This window comes from Hevea brasiliensis, chromosome 9, assembly GCF_030052815.1.
Source record: "Hevea brasiliensis isolate MT/VB/25A 57/8 chromosome 9, ASM3005281v1, whole genome shotgun sequence".
In the NCBI taxonomy this organism is placed as follows: domain Eukaryota; kingdom Viridiplantae; phylum Streptophyta; class Magnoliopsida; order Malpighiales; family Euphorbiaceae; genus Hevea; species Hevea brasiliensis.
In genome coordinates, this window is record NC_079501.1 from 95933705 (window position 1) to 95952495 (window position 18791).

Below are 18791 nucleotides of genomic sequence, written 5' to 3' on the forward strand. Positions count from 1 at the left end.
TAATAAATCTGAAAGAACAAGTTGTAATTTGCATTTCTTTTCTTTGGTATTAGAATCCTACCGAAGATAAGATAGTAATGGATCAAAAATTACCGAATCCGATTATTCTCAAAACACAACTATATTTAATTTTATATATTTTAATAGATAATCTTCATGAAAAAATTTTTAATTAATAATTTATTTTTAAAAAATTTAATAATTTCATAAATATTTAAATTCTATTTTATTTAAAATAAAAATATAAATTTTATAAATATTATTATAAAAAATATATATTTTATATTTAATTAATTATTTACATAAACAAGTTTAGGCAATGAATATCTAACACACAAAATTCAAACTGGATATTATTTTTTAAATTTGAACTCGTTCTAAATCCGATTATACATTACCTAAACTTATTCTATTAGAATTTGATCAGATCAGATATTTGCAAAAACTCAGTCTGTTGCAATATTTAATTGAGGATATAAATATTCCTTTAGCTAAATATTGTTATTTTTACCTTAAGATTTATTTTTCTTGTTAATCTAATACATGGGTTTTAATGGTTTATGATCTTGTTTAAGCAATGCTGAAGATGCGAAGAAAGACTTAGAAAGGAGTGGGGGAACGAAATTTGGATTTTAATTTTTTTTATAAATTATTTTTTATTTTCATTAAAATTATAATTTCAAAATTTTTATTTTTTACTTGTGGGATGCACACATTAGTAAAATATTATTTTAATAATTATAAATCGCCACATCAGCATAATTAGTTTTGTTGAAGCAAAATATTTTAAAGTGTTAATTGAATAAAATTTAAAATATTATTTTATTAAAATTAAATCTCAAACTCTAAAATATTAAAATATGAAACTGAATCGTACTTTATTAAAAAAATTATTATTTAATTCTTATATTTAATGAAATTAATTATTTATTTTTTTACTTAAAAAATATACTATTTAATATTTTTATATTTAATTCATTAACTGTTTAATTATTTATATTATTCTTTTAATAAAAAAAATAATTATAGATAATAATTGAATAGTTAATAGATTTAAAATTATGAGACTAAATAATTATACTATTCAAATTATAAATATTGAATAGTTGAGCTGGGGAAAAATTGATTTAAAATAATGGGATGAACTAAATAATTTGTGGATTAAAAAATAAAAGAATTAAATAATATATTTTTAAAAATTAGAAGAATTTTTTTTTTATTTTTTTAAAGTGCAAAGACTAACTAATAATTAAAAAAAAAAACTCTTATCATAATTTTTTATACTTTTCTTTAATTTTTATATTTAAGATATTTCTTATTTCCACTTTTCAGAATCATGGCTTTTCTTTCACTTCAGAAAGATACACTCTTAAATTTTCTTAATCACAACTAATAAAACCTAATTAATATTCGTAAACAGAAAAGAGGAATAGTAGCCGTTGCCGTTACAAAATGTGACCGTTATAAGCTCTCAAATTTAAATCTAAGAAAGAACAAAAACCATACGAACAGAAGTGATAGCCCACCAACGTCGGAAAAAAAAAAAATGAGAGAAGAGGATCAACAACAGCTATCATCACCGGAGAAGCTAATGCAAGAGCTCCGATTGAAGGCCAACGAGCTTCTCCTCCGTGAAGAATGGCAAGAGTCGGTGCAAGTCTATACTCAGTTCATCGATCTTTGCCAAGAACAGAGCTCAAACACCAATCAACACTACCCAAACACAGATCAAATCAACAAGCTTCAGAAATCCCTCTGCTTAGCCCTCTCGAACAGAGCTGAAGCACGGTCCAGGCTTAAAGACTTCACTGAAGCACTCGAAGATTGTGATCAAGCATTGAAAATTGACAGTACCCATTTTAAGGCTCTTCTCTGCAAAGGAAAAATCTTGCTCTGTTTGAACAGGTACTCTATGGCTTTGGATTGCTTTAAAACAGCTCTTCTTGATCCACAGGCTAATGGGAATCTTGAAACCTTAAATGGGTATGTGGAGAAATGCAAGAAACTTGAATTTCAATCAAGGACTGGAGCTTTTGATCTTTCAGATTGGGTGCTAAATGGGTTTCGTGGGAGTTTTCCGGAGCTCGCTGAATATATTGGCCCTGTAGAGATTAAACAGTCTCAGCTTAGTGGGAGAGGCCTGTTTGCTGCGAAGAACATTGATGCAGGGACGTTGTTGTTAGTGAACAAAGCAATTGCTACAGAGAGAGGCATATTGTCAAGCGAAGATTCGAATGAAAACGCACAATTGATGATGTGGAAGAATTTCATTGATGAAATTGTAGAATCCACCAAAAAGTGTCGAAGAATCCAACACTTGGTGAGTACGTTGTCGACTGGTGAAGAGGAAGAAAACCTTGGGGTGCCTGAAATGAGCCTCTTTAGGCAAGAGGCGGAGGAGATCAGTAGCAAATCAAATGAAGAGCTTGATATGGTTAGGATGATGAGCATATTGGATGTGAATTCTCTTGTTGAGGATTCAGTTTCAGCTAGTGTCTTGGGGAAGAATAAGGATTATTATGGTGTTGGGTTGTGGGTGCTAGCTTCATTCATCAACCATTCATGTCATCCCAATGCTAGGCGCTTGCATGTAGGGGATTATGTATTAGTTCATGCTTCAAGGGATGTGAAGGCAGGAGAAGAGATCACATTTGCATATTTTGATGTGCTTTTGCCAATGGAGAAAAGAAGGGAAATGTCAAATACATGGGGTTTCCATTGTCATTGCAAGAGATGCAAGTTTGAAGAACAATTCTGTTCTAAGCAAGAAATGAAAGAGATTGAGATGGGAATAGAAAGAGGATTAGAGGTAGGTGGTGCAATATTCAGGCTAGAAGAAGGCATGAAAAGGTGGATGGTAAGAGGAAAAGAGAAAGGGTATTTGAGGGCATCATTTTGGCCATCATATTGTGAAGCATATGGGTCAGAGAAGTTGGTGAAGAGGTGGGGAAGACGGCTTCCTGCTGTTGATGTAGTGGTGGATAGTGTTGCAGAAGCAACAGGAAGTGATGAGAGGGTAGTGAAAGTGTTGTTGATGGGAGGATTAAGAAGAACTGCTAATGTGGTGGAGATGGAGAGAGTAATGAAATTGGGAAGAGGAATATATGGAAAAGTGGTAAAGAAACAAGCAATGAAGTCTCTTCTTCAACATGAAGTTCATGAACTAAGCGGCTGTTAAGCTACAATAGCTATTCCAAGAAAAGGATTTTCTTTTTATATTCTAGTCATTTATGGTCTATGTTTTCATAAAATAGTTTATTTCTTGCATAAATGGCAATCAATCGTTGGCCCATGCGTTCATTAAGGGACAAAAATGCCATAATCTATCAACCACCTGCCTTGATAATTAAATTTGAAATTATATGATGCTTTTAAAAAAATAATTATTATTCACATAATTTAGTAGGAGATGAATTTGCTTTTCACATAATTTAAAATAATTATTGTTCAGAGTTGCTGGTGGACCCTGATCCCTTTTGATTAAATGAGAATGAGACGCCAGAACACTGCCAAGCCTTTCCTAATTCCGCCAGCATTTGCTCAGTCTTTGGTTCATTGGTTCGTCTTCCTCCTCCCCTAGCCTTTTGTGCCCTGGTGTGGTCTTCATGTCCTTGGTCTTTGTTCTATTTTGGACAAAGTGATTTCAGCTTGCATGTGGTTTGATTTAGCATAGTTCCTCTGTGGCTCCTCCCTGCGTGCTTCGATCTACAGGATAAGTGAATCCTTGAGTAGCAGCGATGGGGCTCCGCTGTTGCCGGGTTGAAGAATTCAGGTTGGTTACTCGGATTGGTTAGGGTTTCTGTTGATGGCTGGGCCTTGGTTATTTGGTTCTGGGTTCGGAGTTTAGCTAGGTTTGATGTTTAATGGGCCAAAACAATGTAAATTTTTTTTTCCTATCAATGGCAATTGCTATTTTTCGATAAAAAAGATAAGCACAGGGGGACTATCGCCCAAAGTTTCTATTAATATTGCTCACAACAATTTACATTTTCTCATTATCAATGTTCTGCAAAATATGTAACAGCACCATCCTTTTCACCAGTAAAGATTTCTGACGAATCAAAACTTGATAAAAAGTAACACCACCCACAAAAACCAAATGCCAAACTAGTAAAAGCAAAAACAAACCAGGCTCCATGTCTCAATCTAGGGCCATTCTCACCAGTTTGCCATAAAGAATGTGGTCGTCCCTCCCAGTGTTGCTCTCTAACAGTGCACTTTGCACGAGTTCCTGATAAAGAAAAGCCATTATGAACCACATTTTCCAATTTATTGAGGGGTGAACAAAAAATCCTGAACTATGGAAAAGTAAATTCTCACCTTCACATCCCTGCGGGAAAGAAATTTCCCCAAGTTATGGATAATCAACCTCATGTCTGCAACCTGAAAAATAGAAGATACTCTTCACCAATCTTGGGCATGGCTAATGCAAGAAAAACATAAAAGCTTTAATCTTAATCTTTACCCTAACATAGCCAGTTCGATTACGATCAAAAAACCTGAAAGCCTGAGAACACTTGCATTGTTAGAGGGAAAATGAAAGAATATACTCACATCTCAAATAAATAAAAAAATAAAAAGAGTTGAGGGTTTAGAGTCTGCAACAAAACCTGCAATAGTTCCTTATCAACCACAGCATCCTTTACAGCAGATGGCTCTTTATTCCCAGTCTCCACCTTCAAATCTCTCGTTTCTGACAAATCAACATCAGACTTGACCTTTGCCTCTTCACATTTTGTCTCCTTGGCATCTTTCGCTGCTTTTTCTTTCCCATTGCCAGTCACTGGTTCATGGACAGCATCCAGACTCATCCTTCCCTCTTCTTCATCCTTCTGTAAATGATTTCACCAAATAAATCTATTTCAACATGATAGTATGCAGCATTTTTTACAGGTAAAGGCAATCAATCCGAGACAACAAAACATGAAAAATGATATTCAAATGTTAAACAAGGGAGGGTATCATTGCCTCATCAGACAAGTCATCTCCAGCATCCTCCATTTCTTCACATTCTTCAGGATCTTCTTCTGGGTCTTCTTCATAATCAGTTTCATCTTCCAACTTTGCTTCATTACCCTTATCAACAGAAGTATCTTCCTTTTTCTTAGTTCTTTGATCCTCAGATTGATCTGTGCCCAACAATTCAGATTCAGCCGATTTGGTGTTCACAGGCTGTTCATTAGTCTTCTGTCGTTTAGTTGATGATTTCCTCTCCTTTTCCTTCTCTTCCATTTCCTCCCACAGCCTCTTCCGTTGATTTCTTTTTGTTACAAATTTTATGCGTAGTTTCTGCATACAAGAGATGCACATATAAAGATATCTTAATAAATAAATCAAGTAATGAGCAAGTTGATGGATTTGCCACTGTGAACCACCTGCAGAAACGCCAAAATACGGGAGCCCATCTGATACTGAAGCATTTCATAAAATGATTCAGCAAATAATGAGAGCTGCAAAGAACAAAATTGACATGAGGAATAAAGACAATATTACTTTATGTACCATGACTTCATGGAACAAGAGCGACATGAACCAAAATACATCAAAACAAACCTCAAATGTTGATTCCTCAATATCATTATCAATGTAGTCCAAAAGCGAGTCAAGTGAAAGTGACAATGACCGCAGCTGTAGTGAAAAATGCACCATTAGACAATAGGGACAGGTTAGAAGCAAGGCACGTGAGATCAGTTGTTCAAGGGGGAAAAAAAAAATTAATTATAATTTTGGTAACATACTTTAGTTTCTTTTTCCCCTTTTGTTTGCAGAATCAATCCAGGATGTCTAGGAGGTTCTTCGGGCATTCTCTTTTCTTTTGCATCCTTATTGGATTTACTCCTAGACTCGTCTTTTCCATCCTTTTTCTTCTTTTCATCCTTTGATTTTTCATCATCCTTTCCTTTATACTTGCCATCATGATTATCCCTCTGAGCTATTTTTTGCTTGTCATCCTTGCCCTCAATTTTAGCCCCAGAGGCACTTTTCCCATCAATTTCCTTGTCATTCTTCTTATCCTCCTTGACAGCTTTGATTTCTGTTTTAATTGAATTGGGCACACTAGCTTCCTTCTCCACAGTAGGTGATTTTGACTTGGGAATTATTTTCTTTTCCGAATTTTGCATCTCATTCATCTGGCTTTCTGTATCTGTTCTTTCTTTCTCCATATTTTCTGTTTCATTACCTGCCTGAGCTACTATCTTGTCATCCTTCTTAGTCTTGCTGGCCCTATCACCCGTCCCCACACCTGTGAGCTTTCTTTTAAGTACTCTTTTAATTATTTTCTTCTTTATGGCAGTTTTAACACTAGTACCTTGCAAAACTGCATCACTGCCGCTTTGTGAATTATCCTTTGGTTTGTCTTCAGTGTTGTCCACTTCCTTCTCAGCTTTAACCTCAGGTTGCATACTCTTATCTTCATTTTGAGTAGCTTTCCCTGCTGGAACCTTCTTTATAACTTTCTTCCTCACAAAAGTTTTAACTCCAGAAGGATCGGCAGAAGATTCATTCTGCTCGACAGAGATCTCAGATCTTTCATTGCTCTCTCCAGCATCCTTAGCATCGAACGACTCATTTTGCTTGCTTATACTATTCTCAGCATCTGTTTTCTTATTAGCAACCCTCTGTTTGACAATCCTCCTTATAATCTTCTTTTTTCCAGTCTTCACACTGTCAGTTGTCTGAGCACCTGTAGTATCTCCCTTTTCTTTCGTCTCAACATTCTTGACTTCCTCCCCTGTTTCAATCCCATTCTTCTTCTCAAGGTTCTTGTCATTGTCATCGCCCTTTTGTGCATTCGCTTTACGTTTCCTATCTTTCTCCATATTGTTGACACCAGCGGATGCAGATCCTTTGGTTTTTTCTGATTTGTCTGCCCTTTTAGACTCTTTTGAAGAATCTGTTCCTTTATCTGAAAAGTAAAGAGGAATGAGGAATGATATCGATTTTATAATTATAAACATAGCAAAAGATGCAACATAATGCAGTACGAGAAGCTTGGATAAAAAATTCACCTTTCTGTCCTTCCTTCTTCTCCATAGACCTCTGAGGAGGAAAAAAAAAGCATGACATTTGCACGAATATGTTATGATCCATAGATATAAATGTAAATTTCAAGTGAAAAGCATTAACACCAACCATATATAATCACTGGATGCACCAAAATATGAGCATAAGAAGAAAGATCAGCAAAATTACATGTAAATCTTCAAGCCCACACAAAAACACACCTGTTTTTTTAAAGAGAGCTGACGCTCTCTCTCAGCAACAGCCTTCTTATGAGCAAGCCACTGGTCTCGCCATGCATCAAACGAAGGCAAGCAATCAGATAAATCTGGAACAAACAGAACAGTGATCTCTCTATGGCTGAAAAATCCATCCTTCCCAAATCTATCATAGTGTATCTGCAAATGCAAACAGTAGTCTAGAAATCAGTTTCTGACTTCAAGGAATATATGCAAGCAGCCAAACTAAACCTCTCAAGTATTCGACCTAAGAAATGCATCCAAGAGGAAAACGAGAAAACAAAATCAACCATGGGCTTACTAGCATAAAAACTTCACCAAAACAAATAAATTCAGCAGCAAAATCTATTTTGCCAAATATCTATTCAGCATTGATTGAGGATTACACTTGACCTTCAATTCAAATAATGTCAACAGCAAAATAAATACCATGGAGAAAACACTTAGAGACAAGCTTCAACTATCAAACAAAGTTCTTTGTATAAGTTGGGATTCCAATGAACATATCCCAGCATGAATAGCCAAACTTATAACTAAAGGTGTTTGGTATTTGATTACATCTATTTACTTAAAACCTATAATTAAAACTATTAACCCAAAAACAATAAAAAGGAATTTTGGTAAAACAAAAAGTGTCCTCTGCAGTTGTCAGATTTAGTCTAAAATTGCACTTTACTTGTCTTCGTGTTTAATTGTGTCACAGGTATATTCACAATTTTTTTTTTAGGAACAGACCTCAGTTATGGTCTTACCTTGAGTAGTCCTAAGGCATTACTCATTAGGATTTCATACTATGCTCCCTCCCTTAATAAACATACTACAAGCATCTATCATGAATCACTAGATGGCAACCACAGAAGCTTATAAAAACTATGTCATATATATAGAACTGTATCTCATATACACTGAACACAAGATCAAAAGGTTCTAATTCACATAATTATAAAAAAGTATAGCACCTCCAGAAAACGATTCCAGTTATGGCAGTTCTGCAAATCAATTTGCGTTGCATCCCTTGCATGTCTACAAGGTAAAATACAACTTAGTCCATTTCAGAAAGTATCAGTTCAGCATCCATATACCAATTCCCCATATAATAAAGAATACTAACCTGAGGGCTGTTTGAACTAGAACATAATCATCAACAGAGGGGTCACCACCATCAGCAGTATCCCATGGACCACCAAGTGCCATGAAAGAGCGATCCCTTTTCAGCACAGCAAACCTAAGAATATTGCAAATATGTGGTAGACGATCATCATAGCTTTTCTCAGAAGAAAGCTCTTCCAGAGCATTTTTACTGAGCCCACTCATCAAAATTATCTGAACCAGGCAGAAAAATACACATTACCAAACAGAAAAATATCAACACCGGCGCATGCATGTGCACACGCATATATATATATATATGAAAAGGTGAACTAACATCATGAATCAGACATGACTAAAATAAAACAAGAAAATTACATGAGAAACAACTAATATCATACACAGGCATCCAAAAAGTAATTTTATCTAGAATTCCAGTATGTTGATCATTACTCTGCAAATGGATTACCGCGTTTCTCAACACAAAGATCAACAGAATACAAATATATTTTTCATGTAACTTAATTCTTATTCCGAAAAAAGTTGGATCAGCTGGATTAATTTTCTTCTTCCACTCACATGAAATCAAGATCCAGTCATTCATAAGTACTTCCTTGAGAAGAAAAAGTTTCCATCTTCTTCAACCCTTCAATCAACATTATATTGCATCAGCTTTCAGAATTTTCCTCCAGTTCCTAAAATCAATCAAGCTACTCTTCTGCAAAACACATCCACAAGTCTACATTTGACCACGTAGAACAGCACCACATTATGATGCGGAGAAATTGTAGAAAAATAGAGTGGCCAGCAGAGTGTCACAGAGCAGTACATGCCCTGGGCGTGTATCAGGCTCCAACCACACACCCAGGGCGTCTGATGTTCTGTCCCAGCAGTCCAGAAGCGGGAAATTCAGGGGAGTGACGTTTTTCAGTCCATATTTTGTCTCCAAGCTGGACCAAGCAGTCCAAGAGGCATCCTACTTCCTATTCTGCTAAAATAAGGCTGCAGATTTAGTTTTCTTATTGTTTCCCATATTAATTAGGATTTGTGTTTATTTCCTATTTCAATTAGGATTAGAGATTAGTTTCGCATTTTAATTAGGATTTAATTTTCCCTTTAGTCTAGATATTCCTAATGTATTTTAATTTATCTAAACTTCCTATTTAGTAGATTCATATTTTTCTAAAAGGATTAGGAGAATAAAATCTCTATAAATACCATGGAACAGGGCCATGACCGTAAGTAATGTAAACGGACTTGTAACAGCCCTAGCGTAACGATATCAGCATGTCGTTACACAAATTAAAACTAAGATGTACAATTAAATAATAAACATAAATATATCAAATATAGACATTAAATCACCTATTCTCATACATCATTAGTATTAATCAATTTAAAACCGCAATAACTAAGAAGATAATAAATAACAAACCTTATTAACATCAAAATGAGTATCTAGAAGATTCTTAATTAACTTAACTTCGATCCTAGGACTGGGATTGAGAGTTTTATCATTACTTTAGGTAGTGAACTTACTTAATGTGTAATTAGCTTGTAAACAACTATGTTACTATATTAATTTATAAAAATCAATTTCAAGAGTTAATTGCATGATTATTTATCTTCTTAAAATTTTATCTTGCTAAAGCCCAAATTTATACTTAGCAAATATTATTAAAGCCTAAAGTTTCCTTTGATATTAATTTCTAATTATTTAAAATTTTCTTTGATATTAATTTCTAATTATTTAAGTATTTACAAAAAAAAAATATTCAAAAATGGCTAAAAATTAAAAGGAACAAAAAAAAAACAATAACTCACCCTTTAAACTACCTTGTCTATTTGATGATCCGTACTATGATCTATGCTCTTGAACTCAAAAATTTGTAGAGAAATAAATAATTTCACTTGAGTTGGTTGTGAAGAAAATTGACAAAGTTGAAGAAAATGACTTAGTTGCCTAGAGAGCAAAGTAGTCAAAAGTGCAAAAAGCGCTCGCTAAAGCACCAAAGCACAGGAACAAATAGGAAAAGGCTTTTACATATGCAAAGCAAAGCGCATTTAGTGAAATAAGAGCTTTTTGTGCTTAAAGCGCAAAAAAAAAAAAAAAAGGTGCAACGCGCAAAGAGCCTCAACTTCAAAGCCAATGTAGGAAGATGTTGAGATTGATTTTAATGGAAATGGATCTTATTTTGGACAACAAAATGAAAGTATTTAGGACTTTGATAGGAAATCTATTGAAGATCCCTAAGCTATGACTATAAATTTGAATGCTAAAAACTTTTTGATGTATAATGATTTCTTAAAGGTTCAAATTATGTATAGGGATTGTATTTTCTTCGCATATTAAATTATTAATTAATTTTTTAATAATTTTGTGCTTCCTTCAACGAAGTAGGTTTTTTTTTTTTTTGCGCTTTAAGCTTTGAGGTGATGCATCGCTTTGAGTGTGCCTTACGCTTTTAACTACCTTGCTCGAGAGAAAATTAAGAGGTACTAAAATGAATGAGCCAAGATAGTTTTTTAGCCAAAAAAAGTTCCCTAGTTTTTACCCAAAAAAACTTCCCTCTACTGCATTTCAAATGAAAGAGGTAAAAAAAAAAAAAAAAAAAGCTAAGAATCCTTAACTGAAAATGCAGTGGCTGTTACCGTTAAATAATGGCCGTACCAGCTTTTATAAGTACAAAATTAAAAATCCATTAAATAATGATGGTAATAATAACTGCAATGGTAAGCTAAGTAAAATCCGTTATTTAAGACCATGTAAAATCTGTGTATTTATAACAGTTTTTTACTAATAAAAATCCAGCAGAGGTTTTTTTTCTCTTTATTTTCACCTTGCGTATAGAGTGTTTTGTTTTTAAGCTTCACGCTGCGTCAGAATATCTAGCATCTACTAATCTTTCAGCAGTGCCATTCCCATCTTCACAAAAATGTATCTATATTTTGTTCTCTTACAGACACCATTTTCCACATATTAATCTTAACATGCTTGTTCAGCTATTCTTGGACATATTCCTAAACCATATGAAGCATCAAAAGAGCTAATTCTATAAACATTTTATAAAATTCCCTCTATACTCCCAGGAAGCCAATCAAGTCACAATCACCATACCTACAAATCACGGTTCTAAAGTTTATTTACATTCAACTAATTCTATGAAAAAACCCTCCTTAATATCTAGTCAATCCAGAATAATCAATCCAAACAGTTTCCCTAATAGAAATTTAGGACAATTTTACACGGAAGGCAGTTCCATTGAAGTACGTATAAACATACAAGAAGTCCTCCAACTTGCTAACAGTATTTCAATTAAGTTGTTTAATTATTTCTTCTCAAAGAAGTCCTTGATTGAACTTTTAAATATACCACTATCGTTCCAAAGGTAATGTACGTCTGCACATGTGCCAAGTGTATTGCACTAGTGCGGCCACATATGCACATCTGTCAATTTCTTCCTAGTATGGATCATGCATAATAGTTTAATGCCTTGATTGGGGAAAAATGAAGTTCAAGTCCTTAATTGATGTACCATTTTAAGTTAGAGGATTTCTAGGGTATTTATCCCATTAAAATAACATAAATATCAATGACAACAATTTTAAGATGTGAAGAATGCATATTAAGTTAAATATAAAAAAGGCACCAAAAGGGCATCATTCAAATTTGGCATGTGCAGATCTCCAGCTTCACAATAGTCATTTCCATTTTCTGGCTATAAAAAGCCCTCCTGAGTTCTCACTGTTTATGAAGATTTGATTCATAGAAAAGACTATAGATGGATTAAAAAAATGGGCGACACCCAGAGTGTTATAAAAGTACTGTATATGAGGGTCCAGCTCCAGCAGTACAAACTACAGATTATGAATGTAACAAGAGGTGAAACAACACAAAATAGGAATAATTAGTTTCAAATTACAAATACAGAATGCAGTTCCCATTATTTTTGCTCATTCAATATCAATGAGTAGGTTAATAAGCATTTAACTAATTCATCACTTATAAACATGTCAGTTCACAGTCAGCAATTGCTTGTGACACAAGGAACATGAAGAAACAATGAATTTATTCAAGCTCAAACTTCCTCACAAAGAAAATAAAATTGAAATCCAGAAACAAAGTTCCACTATCAACTGTACGAAATATGGAAAGCAATGGCAGAAAAATATATTCACAATCACTAATAAAAGCATTTGTTAACATCAATGCAGTTCACAATGCACTAGAAGCATTATTTTGAAATCAAATATTTTTGCAGATACAGTTTTTAAATACAACTGGGGGAAAAAAAAAAAAAAGACAAATAACCTGCCTTTGCATTCCATATTGTGCGCCCATGCTCTGATTTTTCAAGTTGTTGAGCCAAAAGCTTAGTTGATGGGGGCTCTTTTGAGTTGACTATACCCTCATCTTCGATAAAATCATGCTCAAAACTGTTGTGTTTATGACAATTTAACAAATATTAGTCCATTCTAGTTTTTCACCTTGTAAGTAAAACAAATAAAAATACTTATTTATAGTTACTTATTTATAGTTTTACTTTCTGGAAGCTTCAAATAGTTGCTTAAAATCCCACAATAACACACTGATGGTTTTATGCTTATGAAATATATATATATACAGATGGTTTTACAATGGCAAGTAATGGCAGAGCAATACAAGCAGACACACACACCCTTTATAAATGAAAAAGTAAACTAACAAAGAAATCAGGAAACACATAACTAAAGATCATAATACCTGACAGGCGTATGGATAGAAAGTTTAAGATTCTCCTTTGGCCAGTTAATGACAACCTAAAATGATGAGGATGTTAAGATAAAAACAAAAACTATCAAACCTTGATATCTCTTCCAATGAGGGGGACAAATTAGAAACACAGACCTTTGAAAGTTCAGGAGATATAAACAGTCTGGGATATCTCTTATCTATTGACATATAATCCCTCTCTACATCAACCAAAATGGAAGCAGAAATCTGCAAGTACAAAACAAAAATTACAAATAAAAATGAAATTAACCGACGAACAGTTCAGGTTGCACAAAACAGAGTGCCATTGACTTGATATATGGTATGTCTCACATGAAAAAAAGCAGCCATAAATTCATCTTTATTAAAGGGTAATACTCCTGAATTTCAGCAGCAGTAAAAGCCATAATAAACGCTTTCTACAATCAACATATAAGAAGTTCCTGTATGTGAAATTTCTGAAGTCAAGTTTACAGTTTCAGAGATTCATATTGGAAACTGTATGAGAGATGGGAACATAGTCTCCATATGGCAGGTCCAAAATGATAGAAGACATTAAAAGAAAGGGTAGGAGATGAAGGCAAGATCAATTTGAACAAAACACACGAGCAAAAAAAGAAATGCTAGGAATCAGGCACCCAGAGCCAAAGGAAAGCAGCCCAGAATATAAGTGCTCCAACAGAAGAGAAATAAGAACAATGTATAACTTAAAGAAAGTCAAAAGAAGTGCTCAGTCAAACTAGATAGAAGACTTGGTCCAAGAATAGAAAAGGCAGGCCAACTAGACACAACAGCAGGAACACGTCTGAATTCAAATTAAGGCCTCAACTCTGGAACATCAAAAGGAAAGGATAGATTCTTGACGAGGTAAAAGTTCTTATAATCATTGAATTACCAAACTCTTGCATTGTTTTTCTTTACCTTGCAGACATATTCTCTTCTTTTTTCTTTAACAGGTGAATGACGCCTTCAGCATAACAGAGCAGCTAGTTAGTTATGAAGACTGCAAGATATTCAAACAGCTATATATTCAGAACTAGAGTAGGACGCAAATGAAACATCATGATCCACCTATTTGAAGCTTCATGGCTTGGGGAATCTCGTCGCAAAGATCTCCCCTCCTTTGTCAAAGAGGACCCATGTCTCTCTCTTGAGACTCTTGGTGGAGTTCGTTCGCGTCTAATTTCAATTGCACGTTTCCGCTCTCGCTCCCTCTCCTTCTCACGTCGCTCCAAAATGCGTTCCCTTTCACGCTTTCTTTCTCGTTCTCGTTCTCGTTCTCGTTCCCGTTCCCGTTCCCGTTCCCGTTCCCGCTCCCGTTCCTTTTCCCTTTCTCTTTCTTTCTCCCTCTCACGCAAAAGTTCTCGACGACGGTCCTCCTCTCTTAGCTCAAACTCCCGAAGATAACCAGCTTTATCGTCCCTACGCTCATCAATCCTCAAATGACCTCCATGATAATCTGCATCAACAGATGCCCCATGAAGCCCTTTTCCTGTGCCATAATCCCTACCAGGAGGCAGGCTAACTCCATAGCCTGGATTTGATGAACTCTGACGATACAGGAGATCATCCGCATTCCTCCGCGGAGCTGCCCCTAATATTGATAGAGCATGTTGCCCACCATATGAAGCACCACTAAGCATTGATGAACTGCTAGGATCAATATCCATTTTTCCTCCATAAGACACAAGATCTTGAGTGGGATGACGGCTAGCAGCACCTCTTGCTGCAAGATATTCAATTTGTCTGCCAGAAATGTGTTGCTACTCAGTGCAAAATGAAGTTTACACAAGCTATCTTTGCTGTACACAGGCTATTGCCATAACAGAGAGGTCTAATGTGTTATATTATAACATGGCAAGGATGACCATGCTTGTTCATCAATGTCAAAGGATGTAACCAGCAAACAATCACCATAAGCCATCAAATGCATATTAAGTTCCATTTGGACACATCCCATGATAAATACTTAACAAATGAAAAATACCTGGCCTTTCCATCAAGAGATGCAGATTGCCATGACTGAGATTTCAGTAACTGTTCTTGTTGAAGCATTGATGCCTGATCAATACGTTCATACATCCCAGCCTGTGACAGTAGATGGTAGAACCAGCAAAGCATATTATAAATTAAACAGGAACAGAAACGACCTTTATTTAAAAACTTCACATATCAAAGTATGAATATTTAAAACATTCATTGGGCAAAAAAAGCATCAACATTTACAATATTACAAAAACATCACTATAACCAAAATTTGATTGGCTGTTGAAATTCAGTGTTCTGCTATTCGCATTACTGTTAGTAGGTTGTGGAACCCATTACGGCATGTGTTTCCCACAATTTAAAAAAAAATAATAATAATAGCCTATGCGATAATCAAATTCATGTCAGACTAAACCTGCAAAAATCCAAAATCTAATAACATAAATATTGTACAAGGTTCATTTGGATCTATTAGGATTTGAAATGAAGGGCATTTAATTCTTACTTTATATTTGAAATGAAGGGGCATTTAAATAAGATATTATCATTACCTACAACACTTTAACCTAATTCAAATGAAGTGTACTTTATAAAAATGTCCTCGTAATTGAAATTTGGTCGAGTATTAGAAACAGTAAATCTAATGATATTCTTAAAATATTTAGTTAGGGGAGAAATAATTTGATTAGTCATAAGTATTCCTAAACCTAACTCCAATTTACATTCTTTTAATATATCTGTAAAGCGCATATATTTACGTTAATAATTATTTTAATTGCCAATATACCAATAATATTTGTTCAATTAGTTTTTAAATAATCAAAAGCATTCTTAATACTCAACTCAACTAAGTTTTTATCCTAAAAAAACTAATCATGATATGGATTCTTAATAATAATGCAATTTGCATCTTTTAATTTGTAATGTGTTTGTGTATGTTTCAGATATCAATAGAACAATGCATTGCAATTTTTTCTTTTAGAAAATCACTTTAACAGAGGTCCAATTTTTCAGATCATAAAAGTACAAGGGAGAATACTCAAATTTGGAGAATTATCATGAAAACTTTGATAATTACTATAAATACTGTTGAAAAACACTAATGCATGTGAAAAAAGTCTTGTTGCACAAAAATTAGAAATAAAAAAGCAAAAGACAAGCATCACCTGATGTTGATGACTAAAACCAACAGAATCGGCATATCGTGCAGCTGGATCAGTTTGCATGTCCCTCCCAATATAAGCACTCTGTCGTTCACCATATTGACGTCTGTCGATCACTGGATAATCATGAATCTTCTCTGTGTATAATTGATCACTTTTGTGACCATATCCAAGACTAGATGATGGAACATAGTCACCAGAAGAAAATTTTGGAGAATCAGATAGACCTGAGGGATAGCCACCACGAACTTCCAAAGCTGATGGTCCAGTCCCTTTAGCACTCATTGTGGGCACCTATACAAGACAATTTAAAATGGAATCTTAGAAGTATATAGCCGCAGATGGACAAAGACAAAATTTAACAATCCCTCAGACTTAAGACTTTACAAAAATAAATCTCTAACAACTCAATTAAAATAATTCGCCACAATATCAGGAGCACAATGAAAAAGAATGTAAATGTTTGGATAACATTATTCTCAAGATAGGGAGTTTTAAGTTCAAAAACACATTTCCCAGGTTAAGATTACAGAGGTCCACCAAAAAAGAACTATAAAATGTTTATCTTACATTATCTTAGGAAATTATCTAAGATCCGGTGAACATTAGCAAGATTATAACACATGGGAAATGTAAATTATAAAGCAGGTAAATAAGGGAATTTTATAATACAAACCAGGAGCACTAAAAAAATAGTGCTCCTTATAGAAATGAAAATTCAGTTACTCCATAATTAAAGGAGAATGGGATATATATCTGAGAGAGGAAGCATGTGCTCCAGGAGCACTGAATAATCCCGTGTAAATAAGGTCAATTGAACTGAAAAACAAGGCAAACCAATGAAGATTAAGGTGTGAAAGAATCAAATAATTTTTGGAAATAGTTTCAATGTCAAAGGTTAGATGCACTTCCTTTAAATATGAAATAAGATAATGCACGAGTACCAGGAATATTCCAAACAAAAGCAAAAGAGAAGGTAATCCCGCCAACCTGCTGAGCACCAGTCATGGAAGCTGAGCCATGGATAGCTCCATATTGACCTCCAAAATGTGATGCCGAGCTTCGTAATCCACCAACATCTGTTTCTTGAGAGGCACTTAACATTGAGGAATGCCTAGAAGCCAATGAATGTTGAGAGCCTCCATTAGGCCCTCCAACTGAACTTGCAGAATATGCAGATCCCAGCTATCAAATTGCAAAATTTTAAAGTCAATTTGAAATAAGTGAAAAACCACCCCCCCCCTCGCGCCCACCAACCCCCCCCCCCCCCCCCCCAAAAAAAAAAAAAAAGAAAAAAAAAAAACACTTGCGGCAACTCCCACATTTTTCAGTAAGCACGATAAAAGTGTTACCTAATTTAACAAATGGTAGAATTATTAGATAGTTTGGCAATGTCCATGAAAAATAACCATAGATAACTCAATTAACAAACATCAAAAAATATGACAATTTTTATAAAGCTACAATAAAGTGAATGTCACAGCAAGTAAACATGAACATTTTTTAAATTTAATCAAACTGGTGCCTAATGAGAGAGAACAAATGTCAAAAAAGCCAAAAAATAATTATATAAAATTCCACAGCCATTGTAGTACATAAAACAGACATCTATATCCCAATTAGAAAATAAACAGCGGCATTCCAATTAAAAGCTTCGTAATTAAAAGATGTAATAAACTTCCAAACAATTATCTCAGTAACCAAAAGGAAAAAAAAAACAATAATAATTAAATCCAAACAAAACCCATTAATACACTATCCAGAGATATTCCAAAACAAAAGTAAAGGTTCGATTTTATAATGAGCTTACGTTTTGAGCATAGCCAGATTGCAAGCCATAAGGTTGCTGACCGTAGGCACCATTTCCTCTAGAGGAATACATGTTTGAACCATAAAATAAAGGATAAAAAAACCTGTAATTAAGAAAACCCACACATGTAATCAAATTATCAGCTAATAAGAAAGAAATTATTCAAATTGAAATCAGAATTTAGAGAGGACAATACAGGATGGATGATGAAGAAAAAACAAAACCCTACGGCCAAAGCATAGAACAGTTTGAAATTTCAGGTACCCAATTACACGTTGACGTTTCTCGGTTTATATAGGAACCGGTTTTGGGCCTGTCAGGTCAGATCGTTGTCTGATGTGTTGGGCCAGCCGCTTAATTAAAATTTAAAAAAATTACTATTTATTCTTAATATTTTAATAAAATTAATTATTTAATCTTACTATTTTTTTAAAGCTACTTAATTATTATTAAAAAAATCAAATGACATCAAATAATTATATTATTTAAATTATAGAGAATGAATAATTAATAAATTTAAAATTAAATAATTATACTATTTAAATTATAAAAATTAAATAATTAAGTCGAAAATAATTATACGTTAAAATAAAAGTAAGAGGATTAAAAATAAATAGGTTAAATAGTGTAATTTTTAAAATAAATAAATTAATTTTATTAAAATATATAAATTAAATAATTAATTTTTATAAAATTAATTTTAAATTAAATTTAATATGTTTTAATTATAGAAGCTTAAAAAATAATAT

General features: G+C 33.9%; 2 protein-coding genes across 3 annotated transcripts; one reads left to right on the top strand and one right to left on the bottom strand.

Annotated features, from left to right (window-relative positions):
* Positions 1–1280: 1280 nt before the first annotated feature.
* LOC110651861 (methyltransferase FGSG_00040) lies at positions 1281–3292 on the top strand. The gene has a single exon (XM_021807326.2). It carries the CDS (start codon positions 1547–1549, stop codon positions 3176–3178), a length of 1632 nt encoding a protein of 543 aa, XP_021663018.2. The 5' UTR covers positions 1281–1546; the 3' UTR covers positions 3179–3292.
* Positions 3293–3929: 637 nt separating this feature from the next.
* Positions 3930–18308, bottom strand: LOC110651860 (protein SHORT ROOT IN SALT MEDIUM 1). 2 transcript variants are annotated; one of them, XM_058154037.1, is made up of 23 exons: positions 18239–18308; positions 18043–18145; positions 17223–17417; positions 16460–16526; positions 16236–16369; positions 15071–15171; positions 14155–14829; positions 14005–14050; positions 13219–13311; positions 13075–13130; positions 12647–12767; positions 8353–8564; positions 8201–8264; positions 7227–7400; positions 7011–7041; positions 5739–6907; positions 5554–5628; positions 5376–5450; positions 4969–5289; positions 4611–4832; positions 4466–4507; positions 4321–4383; positions 3930–4231 (listed from the first exon to the last, which is right to left on the bottom strand). In XM_058154037.1, exons 2-23 carry the CDS (start codon positions 18112–18114, stop codon positions 4142–4144), a joined length of 4098 nt encoding a protein of 1365 aa, XP_058010020.1. In that variant the 5' UTR covers positions 18115–18145; positions 18239–18308; the 3' UTR covers positions 3930–4141. The 2 variants fall into 2 exon arrangements, with proteins under 2 accessions (XP_058010020.1, XP_021663015.2); XM_021807323.2 differs by having other exon boundaries at positions 16236–16526.
* Between the last annotated feature and the right edge of the window lie 483 nt (positions 18309–18791).

Coding starts and splice junctions, on each gene's coding strand:
- LOC110651861 (XM_021807326.2), top strand. CDS start 1,547: ATGAGAGAAGAGGATCAACAACAGCTATCATCACCGGAGAAGCTAATG.
- LOC110651860 (XM_021807323.2), bottom strand. CDS start 18,114: ATGTATTCCTCTAGAGGAAATGGTGCCTACGGTCAGCAACCTTATGGC. Junction 8,265..8,352: donor CTAGTTCAAACAGCCCTCAG/GTTAGTATTCTT, acceptor TTTACCTTGTAG/ACATGCAAGGGATGCAACGC. Junction 5,629..5,738: donor AAGGGGAAAAAGAAACTAAA/GTATGTTACCAA, acceptor TTTTCACTACAG/CTGCGGTCATTGTCACTTTC.